Source organism: Protomyctophum bolini (assembly GCF_963924005.1).
Source record: "Protomyctophum bolini genome assembly, chromosome: 10".
In the NCBI taxonomy this organism is placed as follows: Eukaryota; Metazoa; Chordata; class Actinopteri; order Myctophiformes; family Myctophidae; genus Protomyctophum; species Protomyctophum bolini.
In genome coordinates this window covers 35,882,904-35,899,456 of record NC_137871.1, presented here as the reverse complement: position 1 = coordinate 35,899,456, position 16,553 = coordinate 35,882,904, and the positions used below count along the sequence as shown (strand labels likewise).

The 16,553-nt window shown below is 42.4% G+C and overlaps 3 protein-coding genes across 5 annotated transcripts in view; 1 reads left to right on the top strand and 2 right to left on the bottom strand.

The window, feature by feature from the left end:
- Positions 1-260: 260 nt before the first annotated feature.
- LOC308322630 (uncharacterized protein) lies at positions 261-7,192 on the bottom strand. Its single transcript, XM_080774012.1, has 3 exons — positions 6,942-7,192; positions 5,390-5,438; positions 261-2,319 (listed from the first exon to the last, which is right to left on the bottom strand). Exons 1-3 carry the CDS (start codon positions 7,093-7,095, stop codon positions 1,608-1,610), a joined length of 915 nt encoding a protein of 304 aa, XP_080630138.1. The 5' UTR covers positions 7,096-7,192; the 3' UTR covers positions 261-1,607.
- Positions 7,193-8,810: 1,618 nt separating this feature from the next.
- Positions 8,811-16,553, bottom strand: part of mctp2b (multiple C2 domains, transmembrane 2b) — a 32,939-nt gene continuing 25,196 nt past the window's right edge. For all 3 annotated transcript variants that reach the window (XM_080774638.1, XM_080774640.1, XM_080774639.1), the window contains 6 exons: positions 15,979-16,092; positions 15,542-15,583; positions 12,166-12,275; positions 11,651-11,760; positions 11,220-11,317; positions 8,811-11,034 (listed from right to left, as the gene is read on the bottom strand). In XM_080774638.1, the coding sequence (XP_080630764.1) occupies positions 10,888-11,034; positions 11,220-11,317; positions 11,651-11,760; positions 12,166-12,275; positions 15,542-15,583; positions 15,979-16,092 (621 nt within the window). In that variant the 3' untranslated portion in view covers positions 8,811-10,887. The remainder of the gene's footprint in view (positions 11,035-11,219; positions 11,318-11,650; positions 11,761-12,165; positions 12,276-15,541; positions 15,584-15,978; positions 16,093-16,553) is intronic.
- LOC308323046 (E3 ubiquitin-protein ligase TRIM39-like) lies at positions 13,122-14,762 on the top strand (the record flags this gene model as incomplete). Its single annotated transcript, XM_080774641.1, has 1 exon — positions 13,122-14,762. The coding sequence occupies one exon, from the start codon at positions 13,122-13,124 to the stop codon at positions 14,760-14,762; it is 1,641 nt and encodes a 546-aa protein (XP_080630767.1).

Below are 16,553 nucleotides of genomic sequence, written 5' to 3'. Positions count from 1 at the left end.
TAATGCCATTTTATGTTTTGTTGATCTGCCCTGTAAAGCATTTTGCGCAGCATTTTTATGTCATGAAAGGTGCTATATAAATAAAGTTTATTATTCAAGTTTATGATCGGTTGCTGATTAAAAAAGGAGGTAAAACAGGGGACTAGGAAATATGGTCATCTTGACTATAAGATTGTAAAATTGAGTGATTCCTGCACTTTTGTATCTATGACTTCTATCACTGTCATTGCAATGGAAAAGGGGGGGGGGGTCACAACACATACAACAAAAATATTTATTAAGAACAAAATTAGATTAAGCAGACAATAGCAGGTGTCAGTCAGGGACAGGGTACAGGCCAATTTACACTTTGAGCAACAAAAGTCTTGACCATTCTCTGCTTTTAAAGTGCAATCCTGTAGTGTAGTGTATGAATGAAATGTTACGGTAAAAATGTAGAGAAAAACAAATAAACAGCAACCTCTTCTACTACAACCACTGAAATCCTATACTTAGTTAACTGGATTCCCAAGGGATCTATGCTAGGCCCCCTCCTTTTTTATACCACATATCTTTACCTAAAATAGCTGATCTACAAGCTCACAAAGCGTTATATGCTTGCAGCAGAATAGCAATTCTAAGTCACTCATGTGCAAACTAAATATTGGCCTCTCGCTCACTTCCATTCTATGCCAAAGAAGGTGCGTCTAGTCTAGTGGCTAAGCAAATTTGCAACGCGTTAGGGGTGAAAATTATCCGCAATGCGTCAAGATCAACTATTTTTGTACACTACCTTTGTGCAACTATGTTGCAGTTAAGTGGTTATTCAGATTAATCGATTTGGTCTACTATAAAATAGTAGACCAAATCTATTAGAAATTGTTTGTGTCAATTCGTTGATATTTTCAGGGCCACTGCTGGTCATTTGGTTGCCCTAAGAATAATATATTTGTGCTATATACAATATATGGTGTCTTTTTTGTAGTTGTTTTTTACATGGGCGGCAGTGGCTCAGTGGTAGATTTTAATTGGCTGGTAGAGGCAGCGCAAGGTTCCCAGTTCGATCCCGAGCTCCCCCAGAGTTAGTGCCCTCGAGCAAGAATCTGAACCACTAATTGCTCCCGATGTGCAGGTTGGTGCCTTCATGGTTTCCTCCGCGGCCATCGGTGTGTGTGTGTGTGTGTGTGTGTGTGTGTGTGTGTGTGTAATACACAATCTATAAGCGCTTTGGATAAAATCGCTATACAAATGCACCATTTACATTTTAGATTAAATTACATAATTCATCATGTAGTTATGGCACGGCTCATTTTGGTGCCTCCTCTGCACCGTGGTTCCCTGCTATGCAATGCAGGTGCCTAGCGACGGCACTGGATACATTATAAAAATACAAATAAAATCAAGAAAAGACAACCTGCTTCTCTATTATTCAATGAACCTACATGAGCAAGGTTATATAGGTTATTGGTTCTAAATTACAATTTCTTTCAATATATTTTTGGTCAATTGCCCAAACCTAATGGCCGACGGCCGTGCACTCATTTCAGACCTGGAGCCATTCAGCCCCAATCTCACACACTTGAGAAAACGGGTGCCAAACACAAGCGAATGTGACAATGTGTTTCTCTTCAATGAAAGGGTCTGTGTGCTGTGTGTGTCCTCATGTGCGTCTTCAAATGAGTACTTCGACTAAAACACCTGCCACAAACGATACAAGTAAACGGTTTCTCGCCCGTGTGTATTCTCATGTGCGTGTTCAGATTTCCATTCTGACCAAAACTTTTACCACAGACCGTACAGCTGAAGGGCTTCTCCCCGGTATGAGTCCTCATGTGTGTCTTAAGACGTCCATAGTGGTTAAAGTTTTTGCCGCAAACTCTACAGCCGAAGGGATGAATTTGTTGTTTCGACGATTTCAGGTCCTGTAACAACAGCGTGGTGTCGCTCAAAGACATTTTTTGACCATCCATGTCGCTCTGCTCATTATTGTACGATTTCAGTAAGTTAAAAGACACGTCGCTCTCCTCCCACTCGTCACTGTCTTCGGTGTCAGATTCAGAGCAGTTTGAAGAGAGGAGCTGGACAACAGCAATCGGTAGTGATGTTCCACAGTCCTCCACACTGTCCACAGCTTGTGTTTTCACGTGTTCGACCGAGGTGCTGGCCAGAGGCTCCGTCGTCTCTCGGTTTTCACCCTCGTCTTCACTCTTCACTGCTCGCAACGTCATTGCTGACACGTCGACCTCCTCCTCTGGTCTTTGAAGCTCCCGCAGCTCCTCTTTAATCTGCGGAGGCTCTGGTGGTTCCTCCTGGGCCAAACAGGGGTTCCTCTCTTTAGGGCTGTGACGATTACACATTTAAGTTGCCGATTAATTGTCACACAAATAATTGCGATTGACAATTCAATTGTGGGTTTTTGGTTTTTTTCATTACATATTGGAACGTTACATTATTTCTGTTTGGCTTTTAGGTGTCGTAATCACAAATTGCATACAGGGCAGATATGACAAATACATAAAATAGACATCAGTGACGTATTTACCGTAATCATTTTAAATCCTTTTTTTTGTAAACAAAATAGCGGAAATAGTTAGCCGTTTCGACCGAAAATCAACCGATAATTCCCAGTAGGTTACTTATTACGCCGATCTTATCCAGCCGATCGGCTCGCCTGGAGCCTACTGGCTGCGATTGGCGTTGATGATACGTTAACTAGGGATGGGTCCGATTAATCGATTAATCGATTATCGTTAATAGGACCCGAAATCGATTATGAAAATTAATAACCAATAATCGTTTTTTTTTTTTTTTTTTTTCTCTTTTGTTTTTATTATTAAAATCTGTTGGAAAGGCAATATTGTCATCCAAACAGGATAGGGCTATAGGCCTACCAAAGTGTGCCTGGGATGTGTCTGTGTAGCTGCATAACTGAGAGTGTGAGTGGAGATTGATTACAATCAAGATACAGGTTTGGAGGATTTAGCAGGTGTTGGGAATTTACCTAATCAGGCCTAGGCTGGGGTTGTTATGGTGATCAATTGGCTCAACACTGGACCAGGGACCACCAGTGGTCCTCATTTAAAAGATGGAGTTAGTAACCAAATGGACCCTTATTAACTTAAAATTATTGTTAATCAACTACATCAGGGGTTCCCAAACATTTTTGACTTAGGTACCCCTTGGGGGGAAGAATTTTTTTATTTGTAGGGTTCATTAAAAAAAGAAGAAAATTATTATAAAAAAAAACACATTTACACATCCCTAACGTTAACCGATCTTATCGGTCTAGTCAGGTCTACTGAGCCTACTGAAAATGACAAGCCTCCTCATACCCTCCCCTAAACATAACCGCAAGCATGTCGCAGCGCGGTCCTAATATTAACACTAGCACGTCGGAGCAGTCTTTCTGACCGATTTTGTGATTTTGAAGTGGATTTTCTTTGCCCATGAAGTCTTTAGAAATTTCCCCTTGCATGACTTTTTCTAACTATTGGATTGAAATCAACTCTGGTTTTTTTTCCATCTGAAACGTTTTGTAAATATGATTTTAGGCATACTTATACCTACTAGGTCTGGTCTTTTTCTCCCAAATGACTGCCGTCACTCTTTCCCCCCCGCAAGCAGTGAAGTTCACACCTCCCTCCCGGCTGGAGACAGGCATTGTTCAAAGCTAATGGGTCATTTGCATTCCAACTACTTCCACATGTAGGCAAACTTACACTACGAATGTACTCACAACATCAACATGTAGACTAAATATTGTTTTAGAGGTTATATTTGTTATATGCGGTTTGCAGAAATAACAATGTCTGGTGGTGATGATAAAAAATAAATAAATTATCCTGATGGTTCGGAACTTCGGAGGGCACGCTAAAACCTTACCGGCATTATAGCCTGCTGCTGTGGATTAATTTGTTCCACAGCCTATTCTGGCATATAAATATCGCCAGCTCTTTGTCAGTCAAAAGAGTTCTGTCCGTCCTTCTTTTTCTGTAAACTTTTCTGCAAGCGACCAGTGGAACTGATTTCCACGCACGGATTTCCTTTTTTTCTCTCTCTCCCTCTCAGGGAGTCATGTTCATGAATTCAAGTAACTGACGATGAGGTATGCGGAAGTGCATTTTAGATAACGCTGTAGCACTATTTGTGACGGTGATGCGTCACATGACTTGATCTATCCTATGGTGTATATATAAACCGTGCTGCGCTATAAACCTTCAAACAAACATATATAAATTACATCGTCATAGGCGGCGGGTATGTAAAGCTAGGCAAGGCTTAGCCTTCCCACAAAATATGCTGGGTATTTTTTTAATATATAGGTATATGTGCGCAGCATTATATAGAAGGCTATTGGGTCAAGGGTGTTGCTTTCGTGAGCAATGGTGTACAAGATTGGTAATACGTTGGTCAAAGTAACTAATTTTTAGACCATCTGGGGGAAATAAATAAATCTGCAGACTCAGAGTCCCCCCACACACAATTCTAGCCTACCCAAAGGTAAAACAAAGTCGGAAAGTGTTTTATCCGCTCCCAAACTTTTACGTTTGCATGGTCGATGCGATTCTAAATAAAAAATGACAGTGTTTGAAATCATTACAACGCGAATACGCGATAGACCTCCCGAACGTCTAAATGTTTTTGAGCAATATGTGCTAATAACATGTGGTAGCCTATTTTATTGGCTCAATACGGACAGTGTTTGCTGCGCAAGGGTATTCAATATAGCGCTCAAACTGAAATGAAAAATAAAAAATAACTTGAGTCGTCCTGTACTGCTGAAACTGCTGCCTTGAAGTAGAATGTGACATTTACAAGACAATGGCAAGTCGTCAACCTCCCCCGCCGCGGGGGGAGAGGCGTGAAGAGATGCAGGGAGAGAGTAGCCAATGGAATTGCACGAAAAACACGGTCATCTTGACCCTTAGCAGTCTTATTAGTACTAGTGATTTTATTTCAGACATGCTAGTGTTAACGCATGTTCCCCAACCTTAATCCTGTCGTTTTGGTCTACTGCCTACTAAAAACGACAAGCCTCCTCATACCCTCCCCTAAACTTAACCGCAAGCATGTCGCAGCGCGGTCCTAATATTAACGCATGTTTGCCAACCTTAATCCTGTCGGGGGGGGTTTTCAGTCGGCAGAGCATGCCCATACTCGTCGAAAACAATCGTACTGATCCTAAGTGATCACTGTGGTCTTGTCGATTGATAACAGTCGAAACGGGTGAAATAGTTGAGCGACGTGTAGATCTGTAGCTCGTAGATCAGCCATTTTTGCTATTTTTTGAAAATGTATGGACATTGTCAACATGGAAACGATTGACAATTATGCAAAAATAAATTGTGACTATCTCAGATAATTGCGATGAGACAAATTGACAATTATGAAATAATTATTACAGGCCTACCTCTCTTGCTGTTCAGTGGAAACGTCCGCTATGCATACAGGGAGGAAGTCTAATGGAATAGAAAACGAGATGAAAAGCAATCAGTTAAAGTTGAAAACCACTGCTATAATGAAACACTTCTATCAAAATGGGAGTTATCTCTTCCAGGATGCCAATGACCCCAACTACAGGGAATGAGGGGTCACTGCGCGGTATGAAACCAACAACCGGTGGTGGAAAGCAAGTAACCAACAGCAATGAAACCCAACAAAATACATAGTGACTGTGATACTGATTCTCTCTTTGTGTAAATAAATAAATACCGCTATAATCGGTCAGGCTATCGCAATAGCCCGAACATAGACGTATAAAACTGTGTAGAATGTACTGCACTATGGTTCTGTTAAAGTCCAGTGGTTCCCAAAGTGGGGTCCGGAGACCCCCAGGGGTCCTAGAGGGAGTTCCAGGGGGTCCCCAGCTAAATTACAGTTTGGAACCAAATAGACCCTTATGGGTCTGTAACTCTGAGAGTGTACAAATGGAACCAAATGGACCCGTTAGGGTCAATTTAACTCTCAGAGTTAAATTTAACTCTCAGAGTTAAATTGACATTGCTTTTACAATATAAATTGGGGGTCCATAGACTAATGCATGTCAAACTGGGGGTCCTTGACATGAAAAGGTTTGGGAACCAATGTGTTAAACCATAAACTTTGATGAATTGAACAAGGTGAACCCTCTTGTAAACAAGTGTAATGCTTTATTGGGTCGTCCACTCACACTTAACAGTTTTTGTATTGAGTTGTGCTTGAAATGTACTGTAATTCTGCAAACTGCTAATACATATTTCAATCCATCAAAACCTGTGTAGAATGTGTATTATTTACCTGATGGTGGGTGTCTGCATGGGTCTCTGAAGCAGCTATGTGTGCAGTTGTGGCTAGTACTGCACTATGGTTCTGTACACGAGTGCTTTTCAACCAGTGGTAAATTATGGTAACCAAATGGACCCTTTATTAGATCTATTGAGATAGAGGCTACTCTCTAGAGACTAAAGAGATTATTAAGATTATTGTTGAACATCTGAATTACTTAATTTACAAGAAGTCTACACAATTAGAGAATGTAGAAGAATTTATATTTTGATCAACGTTTGCCTGTTATCTCTCCTAATGGTGCCAACATCAATACAGCATGGAATTGTGGACAAAATCCTATCCAACGGTAACCAAACGTTCTTTAGTTTTGAGAGGCTAAATCTCATCACATGGTGGTCCGTGGCTCAAAACAATGCAGAATAAATAATGGACCTTGACTTTGAAAGGGTTGAAATTGAAAACCACTGGTCCATAGCTCTGAAAAGGCATTCGAGCTATGGACCAGTCAACCATAGAGCTATGTTAAACCTAGCCCTGAAACATGACTGCCATGATAATTGAAATACGAGAGTGCCTATGTTAAACCGCATAAACCTGTGTAGAATGTGTATTTTTTTTAACTGATGGCGGGTGTCTGGGTCGCACTATATGGTTCTGTTAAACCATAAACCTTTGTAGAATGTGTATTGTTTTACCTGGTGGCGGGTGTCTGGGTCGCTGCAGCAGCTCTATGTGCTGCTGGTACTGCACTATGGTTCTGACAAACACGGCCAGTATGTCCTCAGCCACGGCGGACAGGCGTTCGTTGACGAACAGCCGCAACGTCTCTATGTCGGCCATTATTTCCATAAAACACTAAAAGAAAAGCCACAACGTTGTTTGTTTGGTGACAAACCAAACGTACTATTAAACTAGTTGTTGTTTTTTTCTCTGCCGCTCGTCCAACATAAACAACAAGTTGGCAACGCATACAACTTCCGCAGTCGACGACGTTCCTTCCAGAGTGTAGAGTAGGAGAGTAGCGACACCCTTTGATCTCGCCGCAAAGCAGGTGCCTATTAGTTCCAAACATTGCTCTAGTGAAGTCTAATGGCTGGAACTATCCCATTGAGATAGAATGAGCACTTCCGCATTCCATTGTTACAATGGGGACGCGTCAACGCTAGGGGGTCGTCACTCTCTTACTATATTACTCTGGTTCCGTCCTTCCTTCTTCTTCTTCTTCTTCTATTGGGGTTTCCGGCAGTGTTGACGCTGCTGCGTATTACTGCCCTCCACAGTTCAGGCCAGTGTTGCCAACTTAGCGGATTTGTCGTCATATTTAGCTTCTTTCCAGACCCCCCTAGCGACTGAATTAGTGAAAAGCTTCTGGCGAGAAATCTAGCTTTTTTCCCCTGGTGAATTGGGGACAAATCGTGTTGACAGGCGCCAGATATGCGCCAGAGATAAAATCTTTTTTTTTTTTTTCTCAGCCTCAAATCCGCGAAATTGGCAAAACTAAAAGTGGTCGGCGCGTCTGGTCTGGCTCACAGGTCACAGCAGGCTCAGTGGCTTCCTCGGCTCGGTTATGTGCACACTGCACAGACTGTCTACCAGTGCTTCCTCCTTTCTTGCTCTGCCTAGGCGAGTGCGCTCCGGTGCGGTATTTCCGAACGCGCCCCTCGAGCTCGACAGAGCAAGAAAGGAGGAAGCACTGGCAGCTCAGTTTAGTCTGCTAGTAAAAATAAAATACACACTCGGATGCATAAAGTATTAACCTTCTAATTCCTGTATGGATCGGAACAAAATAGCGTTCTAAACATTAGTTGAATTGAGGTATGTTTTTTTTAAATATTACAATGAGTTTAAACGATGTGTTATCAAATGAAGAGATGATACAAACTAAGTGCACTAAGGGGCGCCTAAAAGTCGCTAGGGACGCAAAAAAGTCGCTAGGGGCGGCGCGCGCTACGCGCGCGCATATCCCACCCCTGGCGACTTTTAGCGACTTTTCGAGGAGCCACTAGCTACTTCCGTTACTGGAGAGTTGGCAACACTGGTTCAGGCCAGGGTGGTATTCCGCTCGGTGCTCTATAGATTCGGAGGAAGGCCAAAACGCATTCCTCTCCACAGCTTGATGCGGCTGCCCCTTTCCCCGGCTGAACAGAGACTAAAGTGCGTATCCCAATATTGTCCAGTTCCTCACATAGCTGCGCTCTTTCTGCCCCGTATTTCTCACACTCAAATAAAGCCATAGATCTGTCCTGAGTCCTATCCACACAGCAGACTAACCTCGTGGGCATTTAAACTTGTAGCACTGCATGTGCTCTCTCTCACCCAATAATCAATTCAGTCTAAGGTGGCATAGACAGGTGATCACCCCCCGATTTATATTTTGTGATATTGAATTTTGTTGTACATTTTGGTGCTATCCTCCAAGTGTTTGACTGTACTGTTGCTGTTTACATTTCTGTCTATTAAAGTATACAGAAACTAATACAATACGCACATCACTTAAACTTAGTAGAGGTGCTGGGTTCAAATCAGAAAAAGAGAAAAGAACCCACACTCAACTGCTCCAAAAGTTATACTTTATTGACGATGTTTCGAGCCAAGGCTTTTAATCTGGTCAAGAGTTTGACCAGATGAAGATTTTAGATCTTTTAGCTTGATCTACATTCTACAAGCTCACAACGTGTCACGATGCGATAGTGGGAGCTTGTAGATACTCTATTTTCCTCTACTTTTGTGAGACACTCTTGTACGACAAAGTAAGGCACAGTGATTTACAGAAAAACTTTAAAAGAATATGGATTCAATGTTTCTGCCCCCGACAGTAATACAGGTATATACAGTGTACATACATAAAATGGTTGCATATCATTGAATTAATGATAACTACCTTATAAACATGCATACTGTAGTTTACTTACAGTATGATGTCCTAGACTCAAATGTGGCCCAGGATGTTACATCTCATCCCATATCACTTGTGTCCATTGATATTCTTCCACCAAGACCTCCAATCCACAGGGTGTGATCTTTGCGTCCATCCGTCCATCCCCCCCTCCTCACAGCCAATCACTGTTGAACCCTGGAAATGTTTTGGCTGTTTGATTTTGTACATCCAGTTCCAACTGAACTGACCGCCAGGACTCAGCAATGGTGAAAAGTGAACATATGTTGGTGCTCATAAATTATATATAGTAGCAGGAATTATGTTAAATATATTGAACCAAGCTGTCTTGGGTGAACGAGTGGATCCATTCGGTTACATTCCCAAAGTTAAATTCCTGTGTCTACAGCCAATCGGCACACAACACGAGCCGACGAACCAACGCTGACCTGCGCATTTTTTGCGCAACCTTAAGTGAAGAGATTGAAGCGACTGGAAACAAATCTTCAGGTTTGAACGCACCTTTACATAGCCAGATGGTCAGAGATCTTTGCCCACATTTTGACAAATTCAACGAATGGACTAAAACCGTGTAGAAACCATGCACACAAATTCTTTGGTCCACAAAAGTAATTCATTTAAGGGTTCAGAATGAACGTATTTTTAACTATCAGTAAAATAAATAATACTTATTTTTTCCACACAAAATTTGGTATTTACAAGATTTGTACAAACTCCCAATGGGACACACACTAGCGTTTAAAACCCGTATGGACAAGGATGAAGCAGAGGGAGACCAGGCCATGGTCTTCATTGCCTCTATGAAATCCCTGATCTGCTGGAAACAATTCGGGAATTTTAAAAAAAGAACAGCATGAGCATCAAAGGTTTGCTTTAGTCTTTAGGGGCGCGGTCCTTCATATTGAGACGATATCGGGATTGGTTTTCAAAGCAGTGGGCTTAGGTTTGTTAGAGCTGGTTTCGTTCAAGCCTATACACCTTATTTACCATCAGATGGAGATCTCTGATCCTCTGGCTATACCAGACAACTTGCTCACAGTGTATATAGTTTAACAATGTAAATACCCTAGGTGGGATTGGCAAAAGGGCCTTTCTGTGTTTGCAGGGTAGGTATCCCCCCCAAAACAAAGTCTGTAAAGAATGTCCGCTAAATCCCTACAGTACATTCCATCTAAGTTGAGTTTAGATGAACACCTGTGTGTGGATGATAAGAATGAAAATGAAGCGGATCTACAAGCTCACAACGTGTCGTGCTGAGGCCAGATTCTTTCAACGCAAAATGCTGCGTACAAGTTCAGGAGCGTTCGGAAAAAAGGCCTTTCTCTTGAATGCTGCCTTCGGGTATGGCATGGAGAGAAAAGGGGGGCATTTGCATTTCTTTCACCATAGTAGACTAAATGCTGCATTCATGGTATGGAGAGGGCAGTTTTTCTTACAGACATGTAAAAAGGGCAGGGGACCATGCCCCATACCCTTATGTCTATGTGTGCACAACGTGCCTGACTGGAAGACAGACAGTTTTCATTGGGGTCATGCCAGGGCTCCACTGAGTGTGTTTGAATCTGAATTGCATTTGGACGGCGTCAAAAAAACGAACCAGGGCGAATGGGTGACGCCGTCCAGACGCCGTCCAAACGGAACGGTCAGCAGTGGAGCACCCCTCGTTGAGTAAAAAGGGAACATTCCCTGCGTTGAGGCTGACATGACACTGACGGGCGCCCGATGGCTGCAGTGGTGCTTCGGCATCAGGGTGTGAGCTGGTAGTCTCCTGGCTGAGGCGAGGAGGAGGACGACTGTTGGGTTGTGTTTAGATTCCAGGAGGATCTCTTCCTGTGATCGAAGATCTTCTTCTTTCTGACTGGACTGGCAGCTTTGAGATCACGGTACTGCATCTGTAGATACATACACATGATCAGTGGTGGAAAAAAGGTACTCACATTGGTTCTTTTTACGTAAGTAAAAGTATCAATACTGCAATGTAGAAGTACTCTAGTCTGTTACAAGTAAAAGTCAGGAATTCAAAATGTACCAGTACCAAAGTATTGGCCTCAAAATGTACACGTGTGCGTGGTGCTACCTTTTGAACGTCTGAAGGGACACGTGACAGGAAATCTTTCACCTCGTTGTTTTCTATGGCGTAGGGTTTCCTCAGTTTTTTGGTGAACTTGTTGATACCTGTAAAGACATTTTTTGTGAGCACCAGCAGCAGGTTACAACTTTTCATCAATGAAATTAATTCTAACATAGTTTTTCATGAATAAAAGTTGTTAACCCATTTTGACCTGAGATCAGATTCTAAAAATGTCTTCTACTGTACATCCTGACAGTTTTCTGAAAAAGCTATGTTTCTATGTCAGTCGTTCTTCGATTTTTCAAAAATAGCAGACCTACAAGCTCGTAGCACGCCACTCACAACATAATGCTAACAAGGGGTTAAATATAAATTTCAAATTTCCCCCCCGTTTCAGAACGCACTGACAAATACATTTTTCTTTCTGTGACACTCACCCCATATTAAGACAATGTAGCGGAAAGGGATGAAATATGTAATGATGGTCGCCACCACGAGCACCAGGAGAGCCAGCTGAGACAGGAACGGAACGGACCAGTTGAAGGTGCTGACCAATCAGAACAGAGAGAAATCAGTGATAATTCCACATGAACGAGTTGTTTCCCTAAATGGTAAATGGTGCATTTATATAGCGCCTTTATCCAATGCACTTTACATAGATTGGTGCATTACATTCATCCATTCACACATATTGTACATTCACACACTGATGGCAGAGGAAACCATGCAAGGCACCAACCTGCACACTGGGAGAAATTAGGGGTTCAGTGTGTTGCTCAAGGACACTTCGACACTACGTCGTCTTGTCTACTGTAAACCGTGTGTTGTAGGGCCTTGTGTGCCCTATAGCTTTCCTACCATATGTCTAAAAAATAAATCTATGTCTATAAATGTCTGTGCATATAATAATAACAATAATAATATTAATGATAATTATTATTTTGGTTCCTACTTCTTGATCCTCTCTCCAAAGCAAGCGATCCCATCCAGCAGGTTCTGAACAGTGAGCACCGTCTCCTGAACCATGTGGATCTTCTCCATCAAACTCCTCCTTTCTGATTCCTACAACACATGTTGGCACACATCCATAGGGTCAATGAGGGGTCAAATAAAAACGCTTGTGTGTGTGTGTGTGTGTGTGTGTGTGTGTGTGTGTGTGTGTGTGTGGCCATAGATATATACCCATAGATAGATGCTGAGTGATATGCCTATTGTACAATGAAAACACAGGTCATGCCTGTGCATGCGTGTAAATACCATGATATTGTTTTTCATATTCATGTTATATTATCATTAAAGTATTTGGATATCGCTGCACTAGTCTAAAACTCTAAACCATAACAGAGGAAGGATGAAGTACAGAGAAGAGTGGAGGCTGTGAAGGGTTAACAGCAGCAACAGAGCAGCCTCTCAGTCAGTGACGCAATCTACAGTAAAGTGAAAGTTCAAGTGTTTAAGTTGGTGGCAGCGCAGACACACACACACACACACACACACACACACGCTTTATCTTAAAACGATCTTCAGTTCAACAGGACTTTTGCTGAAATATCGAGAACGTAAAGACAGGTGAGTACATGAGATAAGGATTCATAATTCTGTATTAACAGAGAACAAAAGTAAAAATTAAACTGTATCCTGCAGACACGATCTTCCCTTTGTTTCGTTTTCCTGGAAATCCTGTAGTATATTGTTCAGTTGAACGGCTGCCCACACAGTATGTGTCAACATTATTGAGCTCTATTCTAATAAATGCATAACTATTGTAACTAGGAAATGCAAAGAATTGTTTGTTTTTATTTATTTTGAATGGCATATTTGAAATAAACACGACAAAACAAACAAACGCATAACTATTAAGCTGTGAGTAGTAGCATTCAATATTCTTTTTATTTTCAGTGTATATAAATGGCATCAGCCAGCAGTCTCCTGTCTGAAGAGCAGTTCCTGTGTTCCATCTGTCTGGATGTGTTCACGGATCCAATCAGCACTCCATGTGGACACAACTACTGCAACTCCTGCATCACACGTTACTGGGACACTAGCAGTGTGTGTCAGTGTCCGCTATGCAACGAGACCTTCGACAAGAGACCAAAGTTCTCCGTTAATAAAGTCTTCTCTGAGATGGTCGATCAGTTCAGGAGGTCAAGGAAGCTGATAAAGAATTCCAACTCAAACCAGGAACCTGCTGAACGAGATGAAGTCTCTTGTGACGTCTGTACCAAGCTCAAGGCCGTCAAGTCCTGCCTGGTGTGTCTGATCTCCTACTGTGACGCTCACCTGGAGCCTCACCACAGAGTCACGCGGTTAAAACGACACAAACTAATCGACCCTGTGAAGAACCTGGAAGACATTCTGTGTAAGAAACACGACCGACCTCTGGAGGTTTTCTGTAAGACTGACCACATGTGTGTTTGTCAGTTTTGCACAGAGTCAGACCACAAGTCACATCAAATTGTATCTCTGGAAGAGGCATACGAAGACAAGAAGGCTGAGCTGGGAAAGACAGAGGCTGAAGTTCAGCAGATGATCCAGATGAGACAAGTGAAGATTCAGGAGGTCAAAAACTCAGTACAGCTCAGCAGGAAGGATGCAGACAGAGAAATAGCAGACAGTGTGCAGGTCTTTACTGCACTGATCCGATGTGTGAAGACGCGCCAGGCTGAGGTCATTCATGTTATTGAAGAGAAGCAGAAAACAACACAGAAACAGGCTGGTGGCTTCATCAACGTTTTGGAACTGGAAATCACATTGTTAAAGAAAATAAGCTCTGAGTTGAAGCAGCTCTCACACACTGAAGACCACCTCCACCTCCTCCAGAATGTCACATCCACCAACACCTTGGAGGGGTGTTACATGGAGGACTGGACAAAGGTCAATGTCCATCAGCGTTCATATGTGGGGACTGTGAGGACAGCTGTGGCTCAGCTGGAGAAGACACTCAGTCAACAGATGGAGAAGCTCTGTGATGCTGAGCTGAGGATGATTCAGCAACATGCGGTGGATGTAACTCTGGACCCTGATACAGTAAATCCCTGTCTTATCCTGTCTGAGGACGGAAAACAAGTGAGTTGTGGTGGAGATGTAAAGAAGAATCTCCCAGAGAGCAAAAAGAGATTCTCTCGACATCCCTCTGTCTTGGGAAAACAAAGCTTCTCCTCAGGAAGGTTTTACTACGAGGTTCGGGTTAAAGGGAAGAGCGACTGGTTTTTAGGAGTGGCCAGAGAGTCCATCAACCGCTGTTGGGTATTAGCGACGCCCAACAATGGTTACTGGACTGTAAGGTTGATGAATGGAAATGAGTACTTGGCTGCTGATGCTCCTCCCGTCCTCCTCCCTGTCAAACGAGAGGTCCAGAAAGTGGGAGTGTTTGTGGATCACGAGGAGGGTGTGGTCTCATTTTATGACGTGGAGTCCAGAGTTCACCTCTACTCTTTCACTGGCTGCACCTTCACTGAGACACTCTATCCATTCTTCAGTCTTCACCATAATGACGATGGTAAAAACTCTGCTCTTCTGATCATCTCTCCTGTCATAAACACCGATTAGACTCATTGAATCCTCAGTTTTAAATGAAAATATAGTTTTCATCAAAGACAACAAATGTGTATATGGAAGGGATAATTTACATTTTGTTTATCGTTGACTTTCATTTCAAGTATTTTAATAAAGAGAATAATAAGTGTAATACTCAAATGTAATTTTTAGGTACTTTTAGAGTAAATTTCCATTTCTCACTACATCTCAGAAGGCAAATGTACTTTTTATTCAACTACAAATATTTGAAAACTTTAGCTCTTTGGCAAATGTGTGCTTTTACTTTGGTACTGTAAGTATTTGATAATTTGATGCCAACATTTTTTAACTTTTACTGAACTAAAAATATGTTCCTGACTTCTATTATTCTATTGGGTGCCATTAATCTGACTAATTGATTAATTGAGAAACATGATTTAATGCTCATCCTAATAATCTATCTATATATGCACCAAATCTCTGTGTGTGTGTGTGTGTGTGTACGTACGTACAGTATGTACGTACGTCTGTAATCCACGTAACTGGAAAACCGCTCGCCCCACCGACTTCAAATTCAACAAACGCATTCCACACCCCCACAGGGAGTGCCCGGTGTCGAGTCTGTCAGATAGCCGGTTGTCCAGAACCAGCACAGAAGCCTCTGCCCGGGCTCTGGGCCTGCATCTAACCCTTGAATATTCATACGAAATGGACAATTATACAGTATGTCAATAGTGTCTATACATTAGACACCACTGGTCTCTTGTGATTGCCAACAACGGATCCAGCGCAATTATTATTTAGTCACAAACCTTCTCATCGTCCTCCTCTTCTTCACCCAACTCCATGTTGTCCTAAAACAACACAAACATCAACGTTAGTTGGCTAATTGAACTGCTTTGGCAAAAAAAAAACAGCTGATCTATAAGCTCACAAGCGTTGTGAGCTCTTTTGGCTTCAGGGTTAAAAAGGGGCCATCGCTCATCACCATGGTGGCTTGTGTTGGACTTTTTTGTCAAAATTCTATTTTTGCTACGGAGATACAAAATGAGCTGGCATAAAGAGCCATAGCCCCAAATGACCATTGCGTCTATAACCAAATACCAGTAGGTACACTGTCAGAGTTATGGGGGTCATTGAAAATACCGTAAAAAGGTTGAGAACCACTGTCCTTAATGTGCCATACATAGTGTCGTCGTAAATCACTGTCCTAAAATGTAGACGTCCTTGTGCGTGCGTGCGTGCGTACCGGGTCATGGCTGGCTCGTCCAGTGCTGATGCGTGCATAGTTCCAGATGATGAGACCAACGAGGAACAAAGGCAGCATGTAGACCTCCCAGTGCCACACCGTCACCACAAACAACTGGACAGACAATGACAAACACTTTATTAAGACCTGAGACCAGATTCTACAAATGTCTTCTAAATCCTGACAGTTTTCTGAAAAAGCTATGTTTCTATGTCAGTGGTTCTTCGATTTTTCAAAAATAGCAGACCTACAAGCTCGTAGCGCGCCACTCGGTGGCGCGCTATGAGCTTGTAGATCTGCTATTTTTCAATAGCTAAAGCATGACATGATGCTAACACCAAAAGGGGTTCCCGCCCAGAATGGATTAAGACCTGAGACCAGATTCTACAATGTCTTCTAAATCCTGACAGTTTTCTGAAAAACGTTTTCATGTCAAGGACTCCCAAATGTATTTGGCCGCCTGCACATCTCTGTGCAGTGTCTAAACTCTGCCGTGTAGAGGGTGAAGAGAAGGGGGGCCAGCACAGTCCCCTGGGGGACTCCTGTGCTGCAGGTCACGGTGTCAGTCCCTCAAC